Source organism: Squalius cephalus (genome assembly GCF_949319135.1).
Source record: "Squalius cephalus genome assembly, chromosome: 3".
NCBI classification, from domain to species: Eukaryota; Metazoa; Chordata; class Actinopteri; order Cypriniformes; family Leuciscidae; genus Squalius; species Squalius cephalus.
The window spans coordinates 21,155,556-21,168,098 of NC_137124.1; the positions used below are offsets into that span (position 1 = coordinate 21,155,556).

General features: G+C 40.0%; 1 protein-coding gene across 14 annotated transcripts in view; it reads left to right on the top strand.

The window, feature by feature from the left end:
• The window catches only part of tjp1a (tight junction protein 1a), a 147,596-nt gene that overhangs the window by 131,713 nt on the left and 3,340 nt on the right, over positions 1–12,543 (top strand). For 12 of the 14 annotated variants that reach the window (XM_079866565.1, XM_079866567.1, XM_079866563.1 and 9 more), the window contains 12 exons: positions 314–396; positions 557–767; positions 2,763–2,863; positions 4,136–4,474; positions 5,677–5,901; positions 8,052–8,771; positions 8,850–8,935; positions 9,234–9,422; positions 9,549–9,628; positions 10,038–10,473; positions 10,750–10,967; positions 11,225–11,368. In XM_079866565.1, the coding sequence (XP_079722691.1) occupies positions 314–396; positions 557–767; positions 2,763–2,863; positions 4,136–4,474; positions 5,677–5,901; positions 8,052–8,771; positions 8,850–8,935; positions 9,234–9,422; positions 9,549–9,628; positions 10,038–10,473; positions 10,750–10,967; positions 11,225–11,368 (2,832 nt within the window). The remainder of the gene's footprint in view (positions 1–313; positions 397–556; positions 768–2,762; positions 2,864–4,135; positions 4,475–5,676; positions 5,902–8,051; positions 8,772–8,849; positions 8,936–9,233; positions 9,423–9,548; positions 9,629–10,037; positions 10,474–10,749; positions 10,968–11,224; positions 11,369–12,543) is intronic. The other 2 variants (XM_079866561.1, XM_079866562.1) reach the window with 2 other exon arrangements.

The window sequence follows — 12,543 nt, forward strand, 5'->3', positions numbered from 1 at the left end:
TTCTTCAGACATTCCAGACCCCTTCTTAGTCACTGTGGTGTACAGATGCTCCTGTTCCCTCCACTTTATATAATGAATATTCATATTTGCAAATCTATAGTTAATCAAAATGCACCACATTGATGTTACACGTATGGGACATTTGAACAGTCTGCAGGTGCTCATATTGTGTATGCGGGCGCATGCGCACATCCATGTTGAATTGCCTTCTCACTGAATGCTATTGAGGGGTGAAGATGCTGATGTCCTGCATCAGAGGGAGCTCAGGAAGTGTATGTGTATGCTAGTATGGATTATGTTTTTTCTTGTGTAGAGAGTGAACCCAGAGATGCCGGCACTGACCAGCGCAGCTCGGGGATCATACGCCTTCACACTATCAAACAGATAATCGACCGGGTGAGTTCTCTTACACACTTGACACATGCAAAATTGTTTAAGGCACATAATGCAATGCAGGAACTTTCTGAATGGCACTACTTCCTCCTGCTGGTGGATTGTGGTACAACACATTTTCTTGAGACTCGGTCTCTTGAGTGTTTTTGTATGTTTTCTGCAGGACAAGCATGCAGTGTTAGACATTACTCCTAATGCAGTGGATCGGCTGAATTATGCTCAGTGGTATCCTATCGTGGTGTTCCTGAATCCTGACAGTAAGCAGGGTGTGAAGACCATGAGGACTAGACTGTGTCCCGAGTCCAGGAAGAGCGCTAGGAAACTCCATGAGCGTGCACTCAAACTGAGAAAGAACAACCACCATCTCTTCACAGGTAAACACAGATGTTTTTTGAGGTTAATAATTCGTTATATTTATATAGCGCTTTTCTGGGTACTCAAAGCGCTTTGCATGGAAGGGGGAATCTCCTCAACCACCACCAATGTGCAGCATCCACCTGGATGATGCGACGGCAGCCATACTGCGCCAGAACGCCCACCACACACCAGCTTACTGGTGGAGAGGAGACAGTGATGAAGCCAATTAGTATATGGGGATGATTAGGAGGCCATGATGGATAGAGGCCAATGGGCAAATTTGGCCAGGATGCCGGGGTTACACCCCTACTCTTTTTCGAAGGACATCCTGGGATTTTTAATGACCACAGAGAGTCAGGACCTCGGTTTAACGTCTCATCCGAAGGATGGTGCTCTTTGACAGTATAGTTTCCCCATCACTACACTGGGGCGTTAGGACCCACACAGACCACAGGTTGAGCACCCCCTACTGGCCTCACTAACACCTCTTCCAGCAACAACCTGGTTTTCTCAGGAGGTCTCCCATCCAGGTACTAACCAGGCTCAACCCTGCTTAGCTTCAGTGGGCAACCAGTTTTGGGCTACAGGGTGATATGGCTGCTGGCGATTGTTGTGTATTCTTTAATGTTAACCGTAGACCCTAAGCTTGATGGTATTAATTTAAGTAACATTATATATATTCTTTATTTGGCCTGTAATCAATCATTCCGGTGGATGATGCAGGTCACAGCATTTCTTCCATCTGTGTCTGTCTCTGGCTGTGTGGATCCAGGTTTTGTCAAAAACTCTTCTTTAGGGAATCTGACCATCACGTTAGTGGGTGTCTGAGTGAGCTACATGTCTAGCCCATCTGTGCTTTTTCTTAGCTGCATCTGTGCTCGCATCTTTCACCCTTGAATCCCGCAAACAGTTATTTGTAATCTTATCTCTTCGTGTGAATTTAAGAATTCTTCACTCCATTGCTCTTTCAGTTACAGTGAGTTTCTGTTCATCTGTTTTAGGAGACCATGTCTCACTCCCGTACAGTAGTACTGGTAGTATGGTGGTGGTATTGAAGAGATGGGCTCATAGGGTTTGTTTGTTGATGGTAGTGATAAGGCCGGACTGGGACAAATTTTTTAGGCCTAGAAGTCTCACACCCATCCAGGACATCCAATACACCCACAACAGATTTTGGAACCACAGAGAAGAGAGAACCATATTTTTTGTATGGCCATCACATAAAAAAGGTTTCAATCCTTAGGCTGGGGCCGTGCAAAATAATAATTTTTTTTCTTGAACTGCACCTTCACTTCACTTCCCTTTTCCTTTTCATTCTCTTAATTTTCCCTGATATCTCTCTGTCTCGACTCTCTCTCTTGTGTGTGTGCTTTTCTTGCTACTTTTCTTGTACCTGTCACTTCTTCATCAGCAGGTCTACTTAATCAATAACTAATACTTAGTTTACTTTTTTTTTTAAATAATGAAATAAGTAGTTTATTTTAAATGAACCCAGACATGTCATACTCCATCACGTCTCGTCTGATCAACACAGACACACACACAGCACTCGAATTGAAATATGTAGTTGACAGAAATATAATTATTCATAAAACCATACATCACATTAAATTACATGATGGGTCTCACTCAGCAGCCTATCTGCTATCTCAAATCTTAGTCTTTTATGGAAGCAATAAGAAAGGCACACAGTGTTTCTGACTGAGCTCAATAAAGGCTGCAGTGTTACTGTATCAGTCCTCATTTGTAAATCGCTTTGAATAAAAGCCTCGTAAATGTAACTGGGCAAAAAGATCACTTGGCTCAGTCATAAAGAGAAAGAGAATCCAACAATGATCCATCTTTCGATGAATTAATGAGCATATAAACAAGTGGTTTTATGCTACAGACATTGAGGAGTTTTGTTGTCTACATTTTTTTTTTTGAGCTTATTGTTATTTTTACAAAAACCTGACTTAGCTGGACTCTCTCTTGAGTGATTTGATGTCTTCCTTCCTGTCACTGTCCTCTAGCCACCATTAACATGAACAACATGAATGATGGCTGGTATGGAGGATTGAAGGAGACCATTCAGCAGCAGCAGAACCAGCTGGTGTGGGTCTCAGAGGGCAAGGTGAGTTTTATTGAGCTTTTCCACAGTGATTCAGTTCAATAGCTGATGCATGAGGTTTCAGGGACAGGGTTCATTCGTGGTTGTCTGGGTCCATGGTTCTGTTTTTACAGAGCATAGTTTATTAGTTTCCCATGCATCTCTTCTTGTGGTCACAACACTTATGTTTGACCACTGTATGGTTCTTTGATCAGCATCTGTTCTTATTTCCAGTGGATTGAGTTTTATTTTAGTGATGTTTCACCATAATAAGGTTAATCTTATGAAACCTGGACCAGAAATGGTCTTTTTTTTTTATCTAAAACGTTTTTTAAAGCTTTTTTTTTTAATGCTTTGTGAAAAAGATTTTCATGACAAATGAAGCGCATCCCCTCAATTCTCAATATCATAGTGAGGAAAAAGTTTTAGGAAATAGTTTATTTTATAGTGTCCTTGTTACATGTACTTACTTTAGTAATTACAGAAAAGTATGTATACATGCAACTAACCCTAAACCAAACAGATTCTTAACCTTAACACTATAGTAAGTACATGTTGTTAATCAATATTACTCTGTACTTAAATGTATAATTACACTGTAACAAGGAAACCTTAACATAAAGTGTAACCAGGTTTCTTTAGCATTAACCAAAAGAGATGCTCATTCTCAAATTGTTATTACAAATTGCTGTTATAATATAAACATAAATATTTAATGAAAAACTTAAAAATTAGAAATGTTGCCATGCCTTTGAAAAAAAAAAAGCTGAAGTACTAAAATAAATAAATAAAACTAGATATTTAGAAACTTAAACTAAAGTTAAAATGAAAATATAAAAATGAAACCTAATTCAAAAATATTAATACTATAATACGATGTAAATAGTACCATAATAACACAGTCTCATGTTCTTATTACAGTAATGTTATTTACAATTAATGTTATTTAAATTGTATTTATAGATCATTGTAGTATTTGTAGTACTACCTTTGTAAGCATTGTATGGTAGTATTGTAATTCTAACTAATTCTGTGAGATATTACAATAATATTATTGAGAATAAATAATTGAAAATAATGCTGACATTTTTGTAAAATTTGCCTAATTATGCTAAATATATTGTTAAAATGTACGCTTTATTTTTTTAATGCAAAATATATTTTTTTGTGAGATTCCCCAATGTTACACATTTCATCTACATGATGTCATTTCTCGGTTTCACCCTCTCATGTTGTTCTCTCCTCTTCCTCTCTCTCTTGATGAATTCTTTGCATCTTTGTTCTGAATCTCCGTAGGCGGACGGCGCACCTGAAGATGATCTGGACATTCACGATGACCGCCTGTCCTACCTGTCCGCCCCTGGTAGCGAGTACAGTATGTACAGCACGGACAGCCGTCACACCTCAGACTACGAGGACACTGACACAGAGGGTGGAGCCTACACGGACCAGGAACTAGACGAGACCCTGAACGACGAAGTTGGACCTCCAAGCGAGCCCGCCATCACACGCTCCTCGGAGCCTGTCCGGGAGGACCTGCCCGTCATCCAGGAACCTCCTGGATATGGAGGGTACCAGCCTGAACCGCTGAACCGCATCGACCCAGCAGGGTTCAAGGCCCCTGCACCTCAGCAGGTAGCGTTTCTACGAGCCGTACGCCTTCCCTGTTGTCTGGAGGCCGTGGTGTGCGTGAGAAAAGTGTTCTAGCGGCGCTATTGATGGAGGAATGCTTTAAAAACCGTAGTACATTGCAGTACTAGAGAAGTGACAATGACCAAGTAATAATTGTTGCCACGTATTTATTATGTGTATTTGTGAGCGTGTAGTTGTGTGAATGTGTGTGTGTATGTGACAAATATGGCTCGGCTGTTATACTTAATGTAGATGCTGTGACTCTTATCTCAATATGATCACAATGGAGATGGAAGTGAGGACGTTGTATCTTTAAGAATGTGTAACGATTGCCCCATCCATGTGGTCTAGCTGTCCCCTTATATGTCATGCAAAATGATGTCATTACCAGAAAGTATTATGTGCATGATGGAATTACTGTGTTAACTATATAACTGTGAATGTATTTATCTATATTGGTCCAGTGGCCACCATGATATCAAAAGTGTCTTAGATCTTGTATTACAAGAGCCAAAACATTGTACTGTACTGTAGAATTAAACTGACATCAGACTTACAGTAAAACAGAACATTGTTTAGTTGCAAATTATTACATGACATGGTTCCCAGAATCATCCTATTCTGTATGTTAGTGGGATGTTCCTAATTCAGTACAAGTTAAGCTGTGTGGACAGCATTTCTTAGCAGTTAAGGCACTAACAGAGAAAGGGCAGTAGGCCTTGAAATGCTATAAAAGTGTAGTCAGTAGAAATGCACCGTTATTAAAATTCAAGCAATAATAAGCATATAATTAAGTAATGCATATTTGTTATGAAATTCAGATGACCGTTAAATGGGCAGTATTAAAATGATAAACTATTTTGTCTAAATAAATAGAACACTAACATCTAAAATAAACTGTAATGTACAGGTTGAAAAAGAATTCAATTTATTTTGAGATTTGCTAAATGTTATATTTAACATTGTTATTAAATTCTTAGTGTTTTTAAAGATTAGATGATAGCAAAGGTCAAATATCCAATATCAGCCAATTAAGATAAATTATTTATATACAGGTGCTGTCAATAGAGCTTAACATCAATTGAATCGGGAACATTCCCTTAATAGAACAGTACAGGTGTCAGGTGAGAAAGAAGAGAATCACAGCTGAAGTGCAGTGGTGAGGTTTGACCGCATGTATTAAACATTTTTGAACACCTTCACAGAAAGCAGAGGCTGCTCTCCCCACGCAGCCTGAGCCGCTGGCAGAGACAGCGCCCCCTGCTGTTCATGTAAATGTAGGGGCCCCGAGTGCCAAGGATCTCCCGGTCACCCTCACTCAGGGGGATTTCAGCCCAGAGGCTGGCTCTCTCTTCCCACCTGCCCCTGAGCTAGCTCAACCCCCGTCTCCCGACCCCAACCAATCTGGACAACCCGGGTCAGAGTCCAAGGTACCTCGCTAGCCACCCCGCTCTGGACTGAAACCGGCCCACTTAACGCCCGAGCCCGGTGCCCTCTCTTATCGCCGTCTGCCCTGCCTGTGTGCTGCGGTGCTTTCCTCTAGCTCTTGCATGTGCGCTGTGTGCTTATAATGAGAGCGTCTGTTCTCTATCTGTGATTGTGCGTATGTGTGTTCATAAACAACAGTGGGTATGACAGAGGCCTGCTGCATCAGATCATATAGTTCATGAATCTTCGGGCAAGCCCAGGTCCCCACTGTTGCTTTCTTACTTTTGCATGGGTTTATTTTTCTGGTTTTTTTGCCTGTTGAAGTAGAGTTAGTAAATACTAGTGGTGCAATGAATGTGATAAACTGATTTAATTATTAAATTGATCTTTATTTAGATTTAAAACTTTGAATCTTTCCCCCTCCTATTGACTTTGAAAGGTAGCCTTGCTCTTTACAACAGTGTTCATTTGTAGTTTTTTTTAGTTTTTCAGTTTTTGTCTTCTGACAAAAGTATTCTTTATATATATATTCTTTCATTTTTCATCGTCATATTACTTAATTCAGCAATTTTAATGCTAAAATGGCATCTAAATTTAGTCAAAAAAAGTATTTCAGCAGAAAGTTAATTAAACTACAGAACAATAAAATGCATATCATGGCCAGGAATTAAGAAACAAACTAATTGCCTTGTGTTAATGTAGTTACATTTTGGCCAAAGTGAACTAATTCATAATTCGTGGCCACAATATTTTGTTTTTTTCTCCCCTGCATGCTCTGTGCGGGGCTTGAAATTAAACTAAATATTCAAACATTATATATATATATATATTAATTTAAACCTGTAGAAACGTTTGTCATTTATCATAACATTTATGTGAAAACTGCTGCCTTTATGACTCCTGAAATAGCTTTATAATGGAACAATCCTTGACATTTATTCATCATAATTTGATATTTTGAAACATTTATATTAATTTAGTTCATAGGGGTTACACAGACAAATTGACTTTAATACTCTGTCATGATGCTTTAAGCTTGATGTCGACTAGTCGCTGATCATGGCCTATAGAGGCGCATCAGGATAAGAAATCTTTGAACTCCACTTTTACGCTCCGTTTCCAACAGTTAAAATTACAGATAAATGCATACTCTGAGAACGCAACACAAGAGATGTGTGATTATACCATGTGGAAGCTCAAAATTGATCGGGAGAAAGCTCATTTTAAACAGCATATTGTGTTTATTGCTGTTTTAAACGAATCCGCTGCTGCATTGTAACACATACAGAGAGTAGTTTGCACATCACAGGCAGATCACGCGCACACAGAAACATTCAGTAGCGCCAAAGTGCATTGTCAACACGGTTCTGTGATTCATCAATAAAATAGCTTAGAAACTGGAAAGTCCCTTTCACACAGTGATTCCGGAAAATACACGGATAATGTGTCCCAGGATTTGTCCCGGGATTGTTTGATTTTTGTTCATTCACACTGCCAGTGATTTTCCGGAATCTGTGTGTGCGTTCACACACAACCCGTAAAGATCCCGTAAAGACACGTGACATCTATGTGACATGTAATGTCTCAGCAGCATCTTAAGTTTGATTATGAGCTGCGATTTCTCTCGAGAGAAACCACGCTAGTGCATTTTTTCTGATTCGATCGTAAACTAGCGCATTACGTACCGTTTCACTAGCTGGCGAATGATCCCAGCTTCAGCGTCATGCTGCTTTATTATGCAAAATCCAAAAACCAAAAATGGTTCCTAAAAGGCTACTTTTCAAAATACATTTTATTTTTTGAACCAAATTGTTTTTGTATATTTCTTTTTCAGTGGGACTTTTTCTGGCTGATTTTACCCCAATGATTTTGCAGCTTGGCGTGTCATGAGTCATTTTATCTTTCTTAAACTCTGAAACTGTGTAATGGCTGCCTCCATTTGACCTGTTCAATAACTGCCCACTCTGAGTCTTCCTCTATTGCAGGTCTCTCTGCTGACTCTGTGCTTCATTCTTCAACTTTTAATCCGAATATTATTCACTTCTGGTTTCTGTCGTTTCATTCAATTCAATTGATTGCTGTGGTTTTGAGTTTAATGTACAGTTCTTTGTACAGTTTGTTCATAATTTTCCTGCTTTGGCTTTATCAACAGATGTACAAGAAGGATATCTACCGAACCAACGAGCAGATGCAGGTGATCCAAAACCCTATGCAGCCCAACTACAACCCCCAGCAGCCCCTCTACCAGGAAGACAAGCCATACAGAGATTACGACCACCAGCCCAGTCGCTATGATGGGGGCTACATGGAATCAAAGGCTCGTAACTTTGACCCTCACCTACATTTTGAAAACAGCGTGCCTCCGTACGACGAGCAATGGGCTCCGTATGACCACACCTCTGGATACGACCCTCATATGCCCTACGAGGATGGTCTGGACCACATGTACGGTCACCCTCAGACGCGGCACGACACGGGTCGACCTCGTTATGGCAAACCTAGCCCTGGACCGATCCGACACGATGAACCACCCCCTGCGCGGCCACAGTATAACCAAGAACCACTTCCTCACACTCAAGCAACCTCCCGCTCCCCTGAGCCCCCCAAACAACAGTACTACGACCCCTCCCAGAGACCTTCCTATGCTCAACCACCACAGAGGGGCTACATGAATTCGGAGACCTCTGTGTCCCCTCCCAAACTGGAGTCCCTCTCACCGACAGCAGAACCTGAACTTCCTCCTCCTCCAGCCGAGGCAGAGGAAGACCCAGCCATGAAGCCCCAGTCCGTGCTCACAAGGGTTAAGATATTTGAGAACAAACGATCCGTGTCTGTGGACAGAGCAAAAGAGTCTGCAAACTCTGGGATTCGGGTGAGTTGGCATAGTCTTCTCACTAAATACACACTCTACAGACTGAATGATTAAGTTACATTTTTCTGCTTCCTTTAGCCTGTGGACATGGTGCCTAAACCTGGCGCTGCCTCTGTGCCCAAAGCCAATTCTTTAAGTAACCTGGACCAAGAGAAGGCCTTTAGGTAATGAACTAGCACTTAAAATCAATACATTTGCAGCCACAAATACAATATCATTTGTGTCTACATAAAGAACACTTTTGTAACCAAAACATTACAATCTTTACAAACATTTCTATTTCAAATAAATGCTGTTTTTTTTTCTTAAACTTTCTTTTCATCAAAGAATCCTTTATCATGGTTTCCACAAAAATATTATTCAGCACAACTGATTATATTAGTCCATTTTTATTGAAATTATTACTGCAACTATTCTATGCATAAAGTATTTGAAGGTACACATGCGTCTTTGATCTGTCAGATCTCCAGAGCCACAGCAGCCCGATGATATCATTCGCTCCAATAACAATGACCCTGATGAGGATGAGGAGTACTACAGGAAACAGCTGTCTTACTTCGACCGCCGAAGCTTTGATAGCAAACCCTCCGCACAGCTGACACCTGCCATCAAGCCAGCCCAACCCCAGACCCAACCAGGGTACTACCCCAGGTACATTATCATAAATCATCATGTTTCCTGGAATTTATAAAATTAGATAGCAGTAAACATGATGACAGAATATATGGCTTTAAGTTTGAATCTAGACTTCGTTGTTTGTTTGTCTGTCTGCTACAGGACAGAGTCAGTGGAGAAGATCAACCCTGTTGCTCCGGCCAACCCAGCTGTCCCACCCCCGACCCTGCCTAAACCTGCAGGCAAGTGATTTATGGAAGAATAAAACATTTATGTGTATAAAGAATGTTGTTCTTTTGAACTTTCAATTGATCAAAGAATCCTGGAAAAAATGTATCATGGTTTCCAAAATTCCCCAAAATATTAACCGTCACAGCTGTTTTCAACATTGATAATAATAGGGACTGTTTCTTTAGCACCAAATCAGCATATTAGAATGATTTCTGAAGGATCATGTGACACTGAAGACTGGAGTAAGGGTGCTGAAAATTCAGCTTTGCCATCACAAGAATGAATTACATTTTTAAAATGGAACTGAGTTATAAATTGTAATAATATTTCACAATATTACTGTATTTTAATCAAATAAATGCAGCCTTGGTGAACATAAGAGACTTATTCACATACACATAATCTTCCTATCTCACACAGTGACCCCACCGCTAGACCCACACGGATCTCCCAAAGTGAAGCCTCCCAGTCATGAAGACAAAGTTCAGAGCACTTACCTGCCTCAGAAAAGCTTCCCAGAGAAATCTCCTGTTAACGGCACCGGTGAACCTCCAAAGACCAACAGCACTGCCACGTCCAGCTACAACCGTTTTGTGCCCAAGCCGTACACCACCTCTGCAAGGCCCTTCGAACGCAAGTTTGACAGCCCCAAGTTCAACCACAACCTCTTGCCTAATGACTCTCAAAATAAGAAAGATAATGCGAAAGTTCCTATCAGTACTACAGCCAAACCACAGAGCTCACCCCAGTCGACAGACCATGACAGCGGCCTGGACACCTTCACCCGCACCATGGACCAGAAACCGAAATACCAGCAGAACAACATCAACGCCGTACCAAAGGCAATACCTGTCAGGTACACTAGAAACTAGCTCCGTAATTGTCAAGCTTACTTTTTATTTTGTGCTAAAACTATTACGTGAAGTAAATTAGATATTACTTAATTCATAAAATAAAACATTAAGTAAATGTAGGACACAAAACAGACAGACATTATCACAATCAGTAGAACTAGAAATTTGTCTACTGATATTACTTTTCTGCTATAGCTAGATTTATTTTTACAATAAAGAACTAAAGATCAGAGGAGTCAAAAAGTAGGTTTATCTTATTTTATTTTTCCTCTTTCCAGCCCAAGTGCTTTGGAGGACGACGATGACGATGACAGCCACACGGTGGTGGCGACGGCGCGGGGCATCTTCAACTGTAACGGCGGGGTCCTGAGTTCCATTGAGACGGGGGTGAGCATCATTATCCCTCAGGGAGCGATTCCTGATGGTGTGGAGCAAGAGATCTACTTCAAAGTGTGTCGGGATAACAGCATCCTGCCACCTCTGGACAAAGAGAAAGGTCAGTCACGCATCTTTTTAACTCGGGGGTCAGAAGATTCTGACATTTTTGTTGTTTTCTGATCTGTGAAAGAAACCTGGTAATCCAGAATTTGATACAGATTATTTTTTTATTGATACATGAACTAACCTGTACTCAAAATGCAAGTGAGCTTATCAGTACTAAATTTGTAGCTTTATGAGAAACATTGTCTGTTCATATACAGTTGTGTGCTTGAGTGTAGAGCAAATGCTAAAGGAACAAGTTTTTATTTCCAGGTGAAACTCTGCTGAGTCCTCTGGTGATGTGTGGTCCTCACGGTCTGAAGTTCCTGAAGCCAGTGGAGCTCCGCCTACCTCACTGTGCGTCTATGACCCCTGATGGTTGGTCTTTTGCTCTAAAATCCTCCGACTCCTCGTCGGGTACGCTGTCCTCTCTCTGTCCTTTTTGGGGTCGTTTGGGATGGCTTTGTGACAACTTGTTTGGTTGTGGGCCTTTTTTTCATTATGCATTTTCTTATTCACACCTCCATATGACCAGTCATTTGTTAACCTTTTTTTTATTATACCACTAAATATGACTAATATTTTAGTCATTTAGCTTATCTCACTGACTCACTAATTCCAGTCTGCTCATTCATTTATGTGGTTTATTTAAGGTCTATTTAAACCAAGTGTCTCTTTTAAAACCGGGTGTGATAATTCACCCTACATTACAATAAATCGATTATTTCCATCATCTAGGTATTTGGATACACGCGCACATACACTCCTGTTCAAAAGTTTTGGGTCATACTTTCATATTTTTATTCAGACAGGATGCATTAAATTGATCAAAAGCGACAGAAAATACATTTATAATTCAAAAGATCTTTCTATTCATCAATTTAAAATGTTTCCACAAAAGTATTAAAGTAGCACAATTGTTTTCAGCATTTCTAATGGATCGTGTGACTGACGACTGGACTAATGGCTGCTGAAAATTCAGCTTTGCCATCACAGGAATAAATGACATTTTAAAATGTACTGAAATAGAAAACAGTTATTTCAAACTGACCCCAAACATTTGAACGGTAGTGTATATTCTATGAGGGAATAAATGTTACACATTTAGATTTTTCATAAAAGGAACTGGATGTGATAACTAAGACAAAAATTGAACAAATTGGAATTTTATTCAATATTTAAAAAATAAATAATTGTTCCATTAGTGAATGACAACATATCCATTATATTTTACTGAATGGATATTTTGCATTGGAGAAAGTACATTTGTTTTGGCAGATGGTTTGTATTTTGCAGGGTCCAACAAATTCTGCATTTTGTTCAGTATGAGTAGTTTTCGCTGGGCAGATTCGTTTCATAGGCCTTTGTGTTCTCTCGATCAAGGCACCGAACCGCTCAATTTCTCCTTCGAGGTTAGTTAAATAATCAGAGATCTGCAGATGAACATTGACCAAATAGGTTGTTTGCCATCTTCACTTGAGTCTCATGATTTCATGAATTAGCCAATGTGAATTCACATCTATTAATCATAATTCACTCATAATATTATTTGTGTATTGAACTGATTCTCACACAGCCACCCAAATGTCTGA